Raw genomic sequence first — 13,319 nt, 5'->3', positions numbered from 1 at the left:
GGTGTGATGGGAGGTGAAAGCGTGTGCATTGACTTCTGTGACTAAAAATAGCACCCATCTCAATTTTGCCTTTAATGACTCTGACCATGTCCCTTCTAGTTAAGATACACCTGCATCTTTTCCCTTTCAAGAGAATAAGGAGCAAGTTTTGCCAAACTCTACTAGAAGACAAGGTAGCACTGTAATATTATAATAAACTTAAAAAAATCATAGGGCTGAATCAAGATGAATTAAGTATGGCAAATGTGGTTTATATCCACTTCTAACCTCTGTGGTTCAGAGTTCACTCTCTCATCAAATGGTCTGGAGCAGTAAACAGGTGAGTCTATACTGCTTTGTTTCTTACAACAGCATTGCACTTCCTTTTCTAGTGCAAATAGAGACAAAGTCATATTGATTTACCCAGCACAGTATCAAGCCTTTTCAAGTTGCTGTATCTCAGCACTGGAAGGAATATAATTATTTCCCCTCAGGTGTATTTATGATTAGTAAATATACCAGTGGAGTGCAACTTTTAACACAGCTCCACAGGCTGTTGTTTAAAAGACCATGAGAACAAACTCCTACAAACAATATAATTCTTCAAGATTGATGACTCTATTCCAGCAGCAGAGAAATCTCAATGCCCTCATATGGAAAAATTATCCCTGCATACAAAGCACTGAAGTGCCTTCTAAGAGGTTACTGTCAAGCTCTCAAAACAAAACAAAAAAAGCTTTTTGTTTTGCAGTTCATTGCTAGTAATTATGTAGAAAAGTTATTTTTCACCAGGTACAAAATGGCTGGCCTTGCAGTAAGGGGAATAATAGCACAAACAGTTTGAGAAAGATCTCTCTTTGGGATAAGGCAGATAGAGGCCTTTGCAGCCTATACAGAGTATACCTGGAAACAAACCAAAACCACTGCTGAAACACACTAACCAAAGTAACCCAGACTGCAAGCAGTCCTCTTCTGACTCTAAAAGTCCCCTTCTTGCTGACATATGGATGTTAACCTCCCAAAATCACTCCTCCTGTCTTAGAGAATCTAGAATACTAGGCTACGGTGGGGGGAAAGATGTGCAACTGCTACCTGAAAACTCAATTTTTACATTTCCTGGCACTGACTGGTATTGGTTGCAAAGTAATGCTAAAATGATAGCAGTGTCTTTATTTACCTCTTGTGCCAAATTTTTTTCATGGAATAGCACAACTCTGAGAGATGTGGAGCATTTTCTGAGCTTGATGAAAATCGGGATAGGCACTAAGAACTGCTGAAAGTTGTAGATTTTGTTTGAGGACTTGCTGTCAAGCATGCACTGAACCTGCCCCTATTATGTGTGGAAAAACTAACCTAAAGGTTTTGCCGTAGCTGTTCAGGATCTCTCTCCTCTGGGCACAAGTGCTGCCTCCTTAGAGGTTAGTAACATGTATTTCAGAAAGTCATGAAGGCCAGCAGAGCACTGACCCACCCACTGCAGGGCTGCTGGGGGGCTCACAACGCGGGTTTAGCTCTGCTCCCCATGTCTGCACCGGGCCACCACGCCCTGCCCCAGCTTGCCCTCTGGGCTCTCCAGACACTCCTCCACCTCCTGCCCTCGGGCCAAGCCTCCCAGCAGAACCAGGGAGGCCACAAGCAGTTTGCCACAAGCAGAAATCCCCATGAGTGCTCGAGCTGGGATCTCAGCCACAAGACTGTTATGCCATGGCAGGTCCCCTTTCGAGGTGGAGCAGACATGGGCTCCCACAGATGGAAAACCTTCACAAACTTACCACGATGAGTGCAACAACAGACAGCGTGTAGTAGATTGAATCTCTCAAGAGACTCCACGACGACAGCGCAACAACCTGGGGAAACAGGCAAAGACAGAGTGTCAGCTAGGCTCTGCAGCACGACTGCCACACCAGCAGTGTGTGCCCAGGTGCCACCCATGTGGGGAGATGTCCCCACGCATGCTGGAAACTCGAGGAAGAGGTTTAAGACTGGAAACATTTTCTGTGGCTGCTGGGGGAACAGCTGCAAGGGAGACAGGAACTTCCACATCAGAAGTACCTGCGGACTCAGCTGTCCCCCAGGTCGGGCTGTGTGTCCCCACAGAGTCTCTGAGGGCTGTTGCTTTACAGGAAGGTAAAGCTCAGGCTTTACCAGCACGATTACACTGATGAGCATTACTACAGCTCTGTGTGCATCTACAGAGATTTTGGGACAAACACTCAAGTCAATACTCCTGCAGAGTGTTACAAACAAAACCCAGGAATTTGTATGCAATGGAGAATAAAAAGGGATCGCTGTGCAGCTCATGTCACTTGTCACCTTCCAAAGCCACAGAAATATGGAAGAATTCTCACTGCAGGCTGCATGAGTTTGCAACTCAGAAGAAAATATCGGTGAATGAGTTCATCTTTAATTTCATTAACAGTATTCAAAAGGACAGATTAAAAGCAGTCATGTGGAGGCAGCATCTTCAATATGATTCTATTTCTTGCAGCTCTAGGACATCCCCTCAGTAGAAGCTTCTCCTCAAATCTGTATTTCCCAGTTTTGGAGTGCATTTCAAACACTCTGGATCACATCCTTCAAAGGTGTAAAGCTGAAGGAGGAAGATGGAAGATGGTTCATTTACACTGATTTGGATCTGAACATATACATTAATTTTCTGACTGAACCCTCCAGTCATACTTGTGCATGAATTCAGTCACATGAACAGTAACATCATTTTCAGTTCTATTTCAGTGTCATCAAAAATAGTTTCCCAAATTTCTCTTCATAATAACTCTTACAATATTGGAATTTTCCAAAACCGCTAATGAAACAAAAGCTGTAAAAAAATACTGACCATTCTACCTGAAAAATCTCTACAGTCTCTTAGTAGAGTGGTTTTCTCAAAAATTGATGTAATTTATGCCCAGTGTAAAGTCTCTTTATGCAACCATTTACATGTTAGAAACTCCTACATGAACCGAAAAAAGCAGGCTTTAAAAGCCCTTGGGTCAAACCAGATTTCTACAAGCAGACAATACATTTCAAGGCACACAGACATAGATAAATGGAGATGCTTTCTGGTGGAAATTTCCAAATGTAGGAACATGGAGCTGGGTTCATAATTCTCTTCAGAGATCCTCAGTTAAATCTCACATTTTACTCAGTGTGCCCTTTCATTCTGATTGAGCAAATTTCGCAAGAAATTTTATAGAATGAGTGGACCTTATTCCACTCAGCTTTCAGGATGCTGCTTAAGGCCCCCTGTAGTTGCCTCAGCATGGATGCATGCTGGTGGGGATTTTACAGCTGTACACTTCAGCTCTGCACACAGAAGTGCAGCTTCAAACTTCAGAAGAAGGGCAACTCTGCAAACTTCACATTTCTGAAGCAAAGGACAGCCCCCCCAGGTAAAGGCTCTGTCTCATAACCTGTGTCCCTGGCCTAAGGGGTGTCACCAGGCAGCACAGCACACCTGTGAAAGCAAGGTGCCTGGCTATGAGGAGTCAAGGTAGTCTTCCCTCCTGTTCTTTGATATTCTACAATGATCTTGAAGGGGCGTGATGATATTTCCCCAAGGAATTTTCCTCAGGCACCTGAACGAGCACAGAAAGATCCAGATGCCTAAATGCAGCTTTCTAGCAGGGACCTACAGCACAGAACTGACAGACCAAGATCCTGTGGGAAATCACAAGGACTCTTGTGCTGAATCCAGAGCAGAATGTAGGGGAATGTGCTCATGCCTGGCACCTGTACAGGCTGCTCACATTTCACAGGCATCAGAGTGGGTTCTCCCTGATGCAATAACCGTTGGGCAGCTAAATCTCAGACATCTTTAGGGCTCAAGTCACCTAGCTGAAGTTTCTCAACCATTTGATCTATGTGATACAGGGAAGCCACACACATAAGGCAACTGTGTACCAAGGGTGCAAGGAGCTCATGAGCACTGAGAGCAAGGGCAGAGCTCAGCCTGCTGGTCAGAACCACATCCTGAGGCAGAACTACTGAGCTCCTGAAGGCCTAAATTGTGCCTTGCAGCCACCAAGGACTCCACATAAATCTTAACATGCTGGAAACCACTGAAACTACAGATCAGCAAGGCAGAAAATAAATCAGGGAAGCAATCAGCTTGGGTAAAAACATGATCAAATTTGAGTTTTAAATCAGCAATACTGTCATACTGTAACCGAGCAGTGAGCTGGTCCTGCAGGAGCTGAGCATAAGGAGGCATCTGTAGAGCCAATGATTGTCAGTGTGGTGATGTTTCCCCCTTTTGAAGTGAGTACCTGAAATCCAAATACCAGACAAGAGCCTCTTAGCTGTCCCTTGACCACTTAGTGGGGACTGAACTCAGTTCACCTGAGCTGAAAAGAAGAGCTCTAAAGTCAAGGCTTGACCAAGAGCATCCCCTGACGGCTCCACACAAGACACACTGAGCCAGCTCCCCTGCATGCTACAGCATCACTCCTAAGGGTAAACTTACCCATAACAGCTACGTGGTTTCTCACAGCTAAACTTTCACCCTACATACAAAATTCACAACTCAGAATGCTTAGTTCCTTCTCGATGGGCTGGAGAGAAAAAAAAAATCAAGATTTTTTGCAGCTCTAGCTTGATTTCTGAGGTTTGTAAGTCCAGAAGCCATGGACCTATGCAGCACACACCACCTCCTCCACTCAGCACACATGTAGAGATCAGCCACCAGAGGGAAAATCTCCCTAAAATCAGACACTGGTGTCTGCTTCCTGTAGCATTGAAGCTAACTCAAGGCAATCAGGACCTCACTGGCAATATGCCTCATCCTAGGACTTCACCTTTTATCCTCTGTAAAACTGACCCTTCTCTCTTCTGCTCATCCAAATTGTTTCTCTGCACTTAGAAGCATGGAAGCTCTATCTCCATCCAGGAGATATCCATCACCAGAGGCCACCCAGCTGGTTGTTTTCCAGCCTGCTCTGCCGACAGCAGCAACGGGCCCGAGACAAAGCAAATGTGGCAGAACAGGGCTGCTGCTCCCTCAGCAAAGATGTCTGTGCTCCTGCTGCAGGAGTTCAGAGGCATGTGCACTCCTGAGTATTCTGGCTGCTAAACTTCCAGGGGAAGCATGTAATTGCATCCATGTTCTTCAGGGATCTTCACTCTGAATTGTTTCCTCATCTCATGGCCGGTTCTTTGCTTGACATTCCTAAGTGTTGATCAGCTACTAACACTGCTGGGAAATGCCAGGCTTTGGAAGCAATCTCCCTAATCTTGTTTCTCTGTTACCCTCTGGCACAGAAGGTCTAGATTTTGAGGTATTAAGAGCTAATAACCTAATTTGCTGATGTGGAGAGGCAGGAATGCTTGGACTAGGGTGTCAAAAGATTAAAGACAATCCCTGCAAGCGATTAGCCATAAGCGTCTATGGAGGTCAACAGAGATGTGCAAGCAGTGAATCCACCACTGTCAAAAGGCATCCAGGAGCAGAGAATCTGGGTCAGTCCTCATGCTGCCCCTCTTTGATGTGGACTGCACAGAAGTGATTAGGGAAGCTCTTACACCAGCCTAGCAGATGCAGGGATCTGGCTTTCGAGTGCTGGTCTGTGCTGCCTGAAGCTGCTGCTCACTGCAAGCCCCTGGGCCACAGCAGCCCGCCAGCAGCACACTGTGTCAGCCCTCTGGGTGAGCTGTGCCATGGAATCTCCTCACACGCTGCTCCTGGTTGGCAGGAGCTGCCCTTGGAGCCGAGGAAGAGCCTTCTGAAGCCTATTGGGGTCCCCTCCAGAAAGGGCTGTGCTCCTGACACTACTGCTCTGCAAACCCTCAATGCAATTTCAAATCAGCCCCATGGATCTATGCCGAAGCAAGAGAAACAACCAACTGCTGGCCACTGTTACAGGAAGCAGTGAACTCACGTGGAGGTCTGGGACAGATTTTCAGGGAATCAGGCTGGCCAGAGTTTATAGTTAATACATGTCTTATGCATTCAGAATTAAACAAAAATAAAAAGGGCTCTACCTCAGGTATCAGGGCACAAGCTCTGCCTTCAAACTTTGCAGATGATTATTTTGCTCAGCTCAGGTAATTCCAAGGACCTGGCCACCTTCCTGCTCATTCCCACTGGTCAAGGTATCAGTGAAGCATCACAGATTAATGGGAGAGTGTGACAGTGCCTTACTTGTACTCATCTTTACATGAAATAAGGCTGTAGATCTACCTGTGGCTGTCAGCAAGAAGCCATTGTGGAGCCTCTGCACCTTTCCTGGGAGACACACACAGGACTTGGTATGGTTTGGAGGGTGGTGGGCTCCTGGTGGCACTTTTGGCACATCCATAATTCAGACAGAGAATCAGCCAAGCAGGTCCAACAGGATCCCAGAGGTGCCATCTTCCAGCACAGCAGAAGTTCTGATCCCACATCCCCTCCTGGCACACTGAACCACTCTGCCACAGCAGAGCTTTTAGACAGACTCCTGCACGGAAAGCCGTTGCTTTCCTGTGCACAGCCCCAGGAAAGCCAGGCAGGCTTTCCAGCAGGCAGCCAGCATCAGCCAGAGGGCCCAGTGCTGGGACTGACAGCACAGCAGGATGTCCCGGACAAAGTGACACTCCCTCTATACCCCATGGTCGTGTCTGAATATCCCAGGACACTACAAGTATCCAGCTCAGTCTCCAGACCATAATTTTGGCCAAAGACCCCAGGGTCTCATGATGCAGCATTCAGGCTTGCTTGAGGCTTTGACCAATACTAACCATAACTCCCAGCTTCAGCAAAGCACCAAATACGAGCACAGGTCAGGCCAAAGAAAAATCCAGGCCTAATCTGTCTTTCTCAGGCAGTTAAAGCAGCCACAATCTAAGGGACCTGCTGGGAAGCAAAGCCTCCTTCCAATTACCAGCCCCCTAATTTCACCTCTGGTTTGCCATGCTCTGCAGATCTCAGTTGTCACTCTGGCTCCTAGTCTGTACACTGTGCACCAACTCCATCTATTCTCATTACTTCCCCAAGAATATTTGCTTTTTTAAGCCTCTCTTGATATTTTCATCACTGCTGCAGCAATCTGTCTATGTGACATTCTCAGAATGGAAACAGTGGAGTCTCTCCAAACCTCAGGACAAAGCCAGAAATATTTCCCTGCTCAACTGGTGGTTATAATCATCCATGAGTTATCTGCACCAGCATGTCTCTTTAGCTCAGATTCCCACAGTGCTGAGGCAGCAGGACCCCAAGGCCTCTGCTGAACCACAAGATCCACAGCAGAATTCAAGGATAGCTGTAGACAGGAAGGCGTGCACAGAGTAAACATCTCCCAGTCTCTTCAGACAGTCCAGTCCTTGCCAGAAGTAAAAACTTCTATTATCTCCCTTGCTTTTACCCTATAAATGATTTGAGAAAATATCCTGCAAATGGTACATCCACAGTATTGATCTGCGTGTCAATTTTGACAGAAAATTTAACTGAAAATGGTGATGGTTTTTGTGGCCATTAGGAAGTAGCCTCGGTTTGATACTGATAGGATCGTTTGCAACTCTTCTGATTGCCTTGGGCAGCATCTCTAATTAATGGTACCTCTCTATCCTGAAGCTCCATCCACACCTCTCTGTCCCAGCTGCAGTCTCAGCACCTTACAGACTGCCTGATGTTGCACAGCATCCTGCCATCATCCCCCCCCGCTTTCCCAGTACCTGGGCTTTCACACACCACTGTGTGTGCCATGCCAGCAGCTTTAGGCACCCAAGGACCACAGCCTTGACCTCTGCACTACTTCAGTCTGTCCTGTTAGTCTGTCCCATGTCTGCAACACAGTCCTGTCAGTGAAAGACCAGGCTCGTGGTCACTATATAACGCTGCCAGCACCAAATCCCAACGTGTCCTGGGCTGTAAGAACAGTGAACAGCCCCAACAGCTGGCACTAAGTTCTCCTTAAACTACTTCCCCAGAGTTTTACCTGTTTTCCACCTATGTTCACAGACCAGTGAAGAAAAAGCAACAGGATTTCAACTCCCATCTTTTAAAACTTCTCCACAGTCAAGGAGAAGAAAATAAGAAAGATCATGAATGCAATCATAAAGCCAAAAGTCAGTAATGGCTGCAGTCTGAGTTGTGAGTGAAATTAAAGCTTAAAAGATTAAGAGGCATGCAAGCTGGCTGAATGGCAGAAGTGGGCTAAAAGAGATTACAGAAGTCCCAGTTGCTTCATTAAAAAAACATTCCACCAGGTTGTTAAACTATTTAGTGTCCTGGTCAACACGTCTAACACAGGTGTATTTTCCACTGACATAACCCATGGCAGCTGATAATTCCTAGAGGCACCGTGGCTGGCACAAGGGTTCTGTGACCTGGACAAAGGAGAGCCTGCTGAATTTAGTTTAATTCCTGAAGTAGAAGAATCCCACTGGAAAAGAAGGAGGCAGGTCAGACAGTCACTGTCATCCTTTTCTGCTCCAGTATGTTGAGGAATGATGCCTCGCCACCCACCAGACCCCTTAACCAATAACTGCAAGAGGATCTGTGGCACAAGCCAGCATTCCTGCTCCCCTGCTCCAAACAGAGGAGCCTGTCTATTTCTGGGGAAAGGTAAAATAGAGAAATTTGGACTCAACCAAAAAACAGAGCAGTTAAATACTAATTAACAAATCAAGCCATGCACATTCAAAATTACACGGTAATGCTGGAGTGACTTGCAACTCATGGTTGTACTGCTCCCACATAAGCACTTCTCAGCCTCCTCTGCAACACTGCAAAACGCTGTGGGTCAGTGCTGGGAGGACAGGATGGCGAGGAGAGAGCAGCAGAGCTGTGAAAACAAGATGGATCTGGATGGGGGAATGTCCAAAACCGAACAAGCTCTGCTTGTGCTGGCCTGAATGAGAGCTGAATTAAGCAAGGACAGCTTCCGAGAATGCCGCGTCCTTGCCGCCAAGGACGGCAAGAGGGCAGGGGAAGGAGGGGAGAGCTTGAGAAGCACAAACATGAGCGTGAGAGAAGACAGGACAGCTCAACCAAGGCTTGGAGGGGACCCCAGGCTAAGGTCAAGCTCCCCATACACAGCTGGCTCGCAAGCATGGAAAAAGCCCGATGCAATCCATCAAAACGCAGACAGCAGCCTCCTTGCTGCTATCCAGCCTGTGCCTCTGTGAATGTTGCTGGACTACTGTCTGAAGAGCTGCATCTGCTGCCATTTCATTCTCCCTCTGTGTTCCCTGACCTCCTTGTTTCCCCTCTGCTAAAAGGAAGCAAAGCAGACACAGCAGCTAAAAAACAACAGCTGGGTTATGTGCCTCAGCAGTTGCCTACCTGCAAGGAGACGTGCTGGTGTCCAAGGTGTAGGGACATAGGAGGAAACAGCTGCAGACACATCCAACCTGCACTGCACAGGCAAGTGGGGAATGAGAAGGGCTCCTAACTTATTTCCATACACTGAAACCATCTACGGCTTAGAAGTTGCATCTACTGCCTGGATAAAATAACAGAAATCCTCCTCTGGGTATGAGTGCTATGCAGAATATTTCAACAGGCTGCAAGAAGAAAGCAGGAGGAGTTTCTAAGGCTCACTGCCACAGGCACATAGGCAGCATTCACTGTCCACAGGGAAAACTTGAGCTCTCTCTCCAAACATGCCTTGGTCAAACACCACAACACACACCAGACGTGAAATTTTTCTGCTTCTGCAGAGGCCCACATTAAGCTGTATTTGAAAGCTCTGATTTTTCAGAGAAAAAAATCAGAAAATGCAGTCTTTAGGGGATCATTCTTGTTTGGCCATCAAACACATGGGCAGCCTGCATCCACTGTCACTTTTTTAATTCCTCCAATCCAAAATCTCTGGAGGAGATGAAAACAGTGGAAAATACGATTTCCCTGGCTGCAGAGCAGACTCCTGCATCTCAAGAGGTGCCTGCCTGGCAGGGCTAACATTAGCCAGGAGAAGGAGACATAGAGCAGAGGAGTGGGGAAAGCAGAAGGGATCAAAACCACCGGAAGAAAGCTGGATGCTCAGAAAGCAGCTACAGGTGGATGCATGATCCAAGGGAGGAATCTGGTGAAAGCTTTTCTCTCAGGCCTCAAGAGCTGCAGGGGGAGTGAGGAGAAGGAACACCATCACCACCACGCTGGCAAGAGCAACCACTGAATGTTAGGAGATGTAGTTAAGTCACTTGCTTAGTTCCAGACAAGAATAGCCCTGGGGATGAGGGCAGGGCTCAGGACAGAGGCATTCTGTGTGGTGCCCTGTGGAAAGAGGTGGGAGTGAGGAGAAAAAGAGGGGCTCATATGGCTCAAGGAGCTGAATGCTCCCAAGGAGAGCTGGGCTGTGTGCAGACTGACATGGCCACTCAAACCAAGGCTTTCCAACAAGGAAAGCCCTGTGGAGCAGCAGGAGCAGCACCTGGAGCCAGGACCCACGAGCATGCCACAGAATCCTATGCACCAGGGGAAAGAGCAGGCCTGTGCCAGCTCTAATTGGCCCCTAAAAAGACAAGTTATTCTTTTTTATTTAATCTTTCTGTGCTTTGTTTCCCCATCTTTAAAGCATCCCTTCATCTCACAGAGGTTTGGGGAAGATTAATTAACTGCTCATCAACTGCTCAGATACAATAGCGCCGAGATCGGCAGAAGTTCAAGAGGAAATTAATAATTCTGCCTCTGGAACAGGGCTTGAATAGAGCCTGGTAAATAAGGCAGAAGGGCACAGAGTGAACAATAAGAGAAAACAAAATCCTGAATATCTGCTCATTAAGTGAGCAACGTCCATTCTGTGTGCAGAGGGAGGAAGGGAGCCCGTGGAGAACCCGGCAAGAGACTTCGTAATTAAAGACTGGATAATAATGCACGCACACCGGGGGGGCAAATTAAGGGTGCACAGGGAACCCTCACACTGCTATTTTCTAACTTTGCAGTGTTTGACTTTCAACCTTCACAATGCTCTTTCAATGCCTTTTTTAGGTGTGCAGTGTCACACAGAGGCGTGGGCATGCTTCCCTTCCCCTGTTCCAGCAGTGGGATGCTTATTCTGATTTATCCTGAAAAGTGTGTGCATACAGCCAGTAAAGGCTTGAAAGAATAAAGAATTAGGGCTGGTGCACAAGCAAATGCATACCAGCTTTTTGGGGCTGTGCATTTGTTTCTTTTTCTAAACATGGTGCACATAACCAAACCCAGCCTTTTCTTAGGCCAAAGAAGAATACATCCAACACAGCACATACAAGCTACAACCTAATTTAAAAACAAAACATATCCTGGAGAGGGCTGGACAGTATTTTACAATTCAACTGTTTACCAGTGAAAAAGAAAAACCAAACCAAAAGAAGGCTTTCAGAAATGCAGCAGAAGGCCCCTGCAGGTCTGACCTCTGGGATTCCCAGCCCACGGGCAATACATCTAAAAATCTGAGGGCTCCAGCAGCTCAATCCACAGGTTTGAGCTCAAAGAAAAAATCCTGGAGCACAGCAAGCAGCTTTGACCAATAACCAGCCCCCAGGCTCACCTGGCAACTCACTACTGAGATCTAGGTCCCAGGCAGAACAGAAATCTCACCAACAACCAAATTTACCACCTATGTTAGTGCCTCTGTAGAGACACTGTTGACAATAAAACCAAATTCCTACTCATACTAACACAAAACAAATGATGAATCACACCACTAAGAGGGAATGACTTTTTGGTGAAAAGCTGGGAAACAATGAAAAGCATAAATCGACCCAGAGTTTTATCTAAAACATTGCAATTATTGACACTGAAATTTCTTATTTGCTCACTAAAAAACACAGTTCCACACGGTGACGTCAATCATTCCAGTGCTCACCCACCCTCTGAGGGTTAGACTGCAGCAAAGAGAGGTTATGTGACTTGACAAAACCACACACAAAATCATCAGCAGAGTCTCAAGGAAAACAAAGATGGGGCAAAGCAGTCAAAATCTCAACGCTTGGCTTGAAAGAAACTCACACACTGCGCTTAGGATGACTTGAACTTCTGAAAGCTACCATGGCTGAAAGGCTGAAGACATTTTACAAGAGCATTTTGGCTATGATTAATCCTTCTAAAACAACAATCTCTCACCTGTAAAAGGCCTCTGACATTCTCTGTCAAGCCCCAAACTCTAGCAGGCCTTTTTCCAAAGCTGTGGTTTGTAGCCATTTTTTAGCAGGTTTGAGGCCTGCAATCAATACTGTGGAGAGTAAAAATCAGAATTGGCTCCTCTGCCATCATTAACTGCTAGACAGTTAATCATCTTCATCTGCATGAAAAAAGCAGCCTGAGAAGGAAGTCCTATTGATGACAGGAGAATACCTCTGGGGAGCAGAGCCTCATGCCCTGGGAAGGCTTTGGTCATTAAAAATTTACCTCAATTAACTGGGTTTTCACAGTAAGAGTTCCACTGACACATTCAGCATCTGTAGCTGCCAGCTGCATGTTGCATGCAAATCAGGGCACGTGGGTGGTTAAAAAGTACTGCCGTGACCTTATCCTGAGGCCTCCTCACACTGAAAATGTTCACCTTCAGCCTGTAGAAGTTCACTGCTAAAGAAAACAGAACTGGATCATAAGGAAAACCCCGTATTTCTGCATGCTTTCCCAGACTGACCAAGGTCTTCTCAGTTCTTCTCCCATTGCCCTGTGATGGTAACATGACCCTGCTTCTCCTCTTTACAAGCAAGTCTGCACAGTAACATGCCAGAGAACATTTATGAGATTGTAAAAACACTTGGCATGTTGGCAAGTGAGAAGGTAAATGCAGATTCAGGTATTTAATTATACAGTCAATCATGCCTGCAATTCAGACAGCAGCTCAGATCTCACAACTTAATTGCTTTAATTTCAGATGAACAGCTTGTGTTGTCAGCAGTGGTTTGACACGCTGGAGAGCAGTCACAAACTACACGAGGAGCAAACAACCAACATTTATTCCTCTGCCCACCCACACACCTTGGGCAGCTCTAAATGCCTGAGCTGACCTTTGCTGCTTTATTTTTCATTCCAAAAATGCAGGAGGAACAGCACAGGGCCCTATTAAAAACAGCAAAGCCAGAGAAATCTGCGGCAAGGTGGTGAACCTGGCATCTGATTTTGCAGTACAGCCAAGGCACAGGGTGAAGCAAGAACTGTAAAGAATCATTAAATGCTCTTACCTGTCCTGCAAAAAGCCCACACACACCAATAATACAGAGGATGTTGAATACAGCTGAGCCCACGATGGTTCCAACGCCTACGTCTCCTTTTGTGATAAAAACACCTGAAAAACAAGTTCAAGGAAAGCTGTGTAAGTGGGAAAGAACTGACTTTTTTCACACAGAATTGCAGACCCCACACCCTATTAATGAATCTAAAGGCAGGTACTAGGCAAACTGCAGAGTTGCTTTCTGAGGGGACCTGGATGGAT

The 13,319-nt window shown here is 46.3% G+C and overlaps 1 protein-coding gene across 4 annotated transcripts in view; it reads right to left on the bottom strand.

The window, feature by feature from the left end:
- SLC24A3 (solute carrier family 24 member 3) overlaps positions 1 to 13,319 on the bottom strand; it is a 111,349-nt gene that overhangs the window by 31,491 nt on the left and 66,539 nt on the right. For all 4 annotated transcript variants that reach the window (XM_059840644.1, XM_059840643.1, XM_059840646.1 and 1 more), the window contains exons 6-7: positions 13,069 to 13,172; positions 1,752 to 1,826 (exon numbers count right to left, since the gene is read on the bottom strand). In XM_059840644.1, coding sequence (XP_059696627.1) covers positions 1,752 to 1,826; positions 13,069 to 13,172 — 179 coding nt within the window. The remainder of the gene's footprint in view (positions 1 to 1,751; positions 1,827 to 13,068; positions 13,173 to 13,319) is intronic.

The sequence above is a fragment of the Haemorhous mexicanus genome, chromosome 3 (assembly GCF_027477595.1).
Source record: "Haemorhous mexicanus isolate bHaeMex1 chromosome 3, bHaeMex1.pri, whole genome shotgun sequence".
Lineage (NCBI taxonomy): Eukaryota > Metazoa > Chordata > Aves > Passeriformes > Fringillidae > Haemorhous > Haemorhous mexicanus.
The sequence above is the reverse complement of the archived record's forward strand: the minus strand, read 5'-3'. Positions and strand labels throughout refer to the sequence as shown.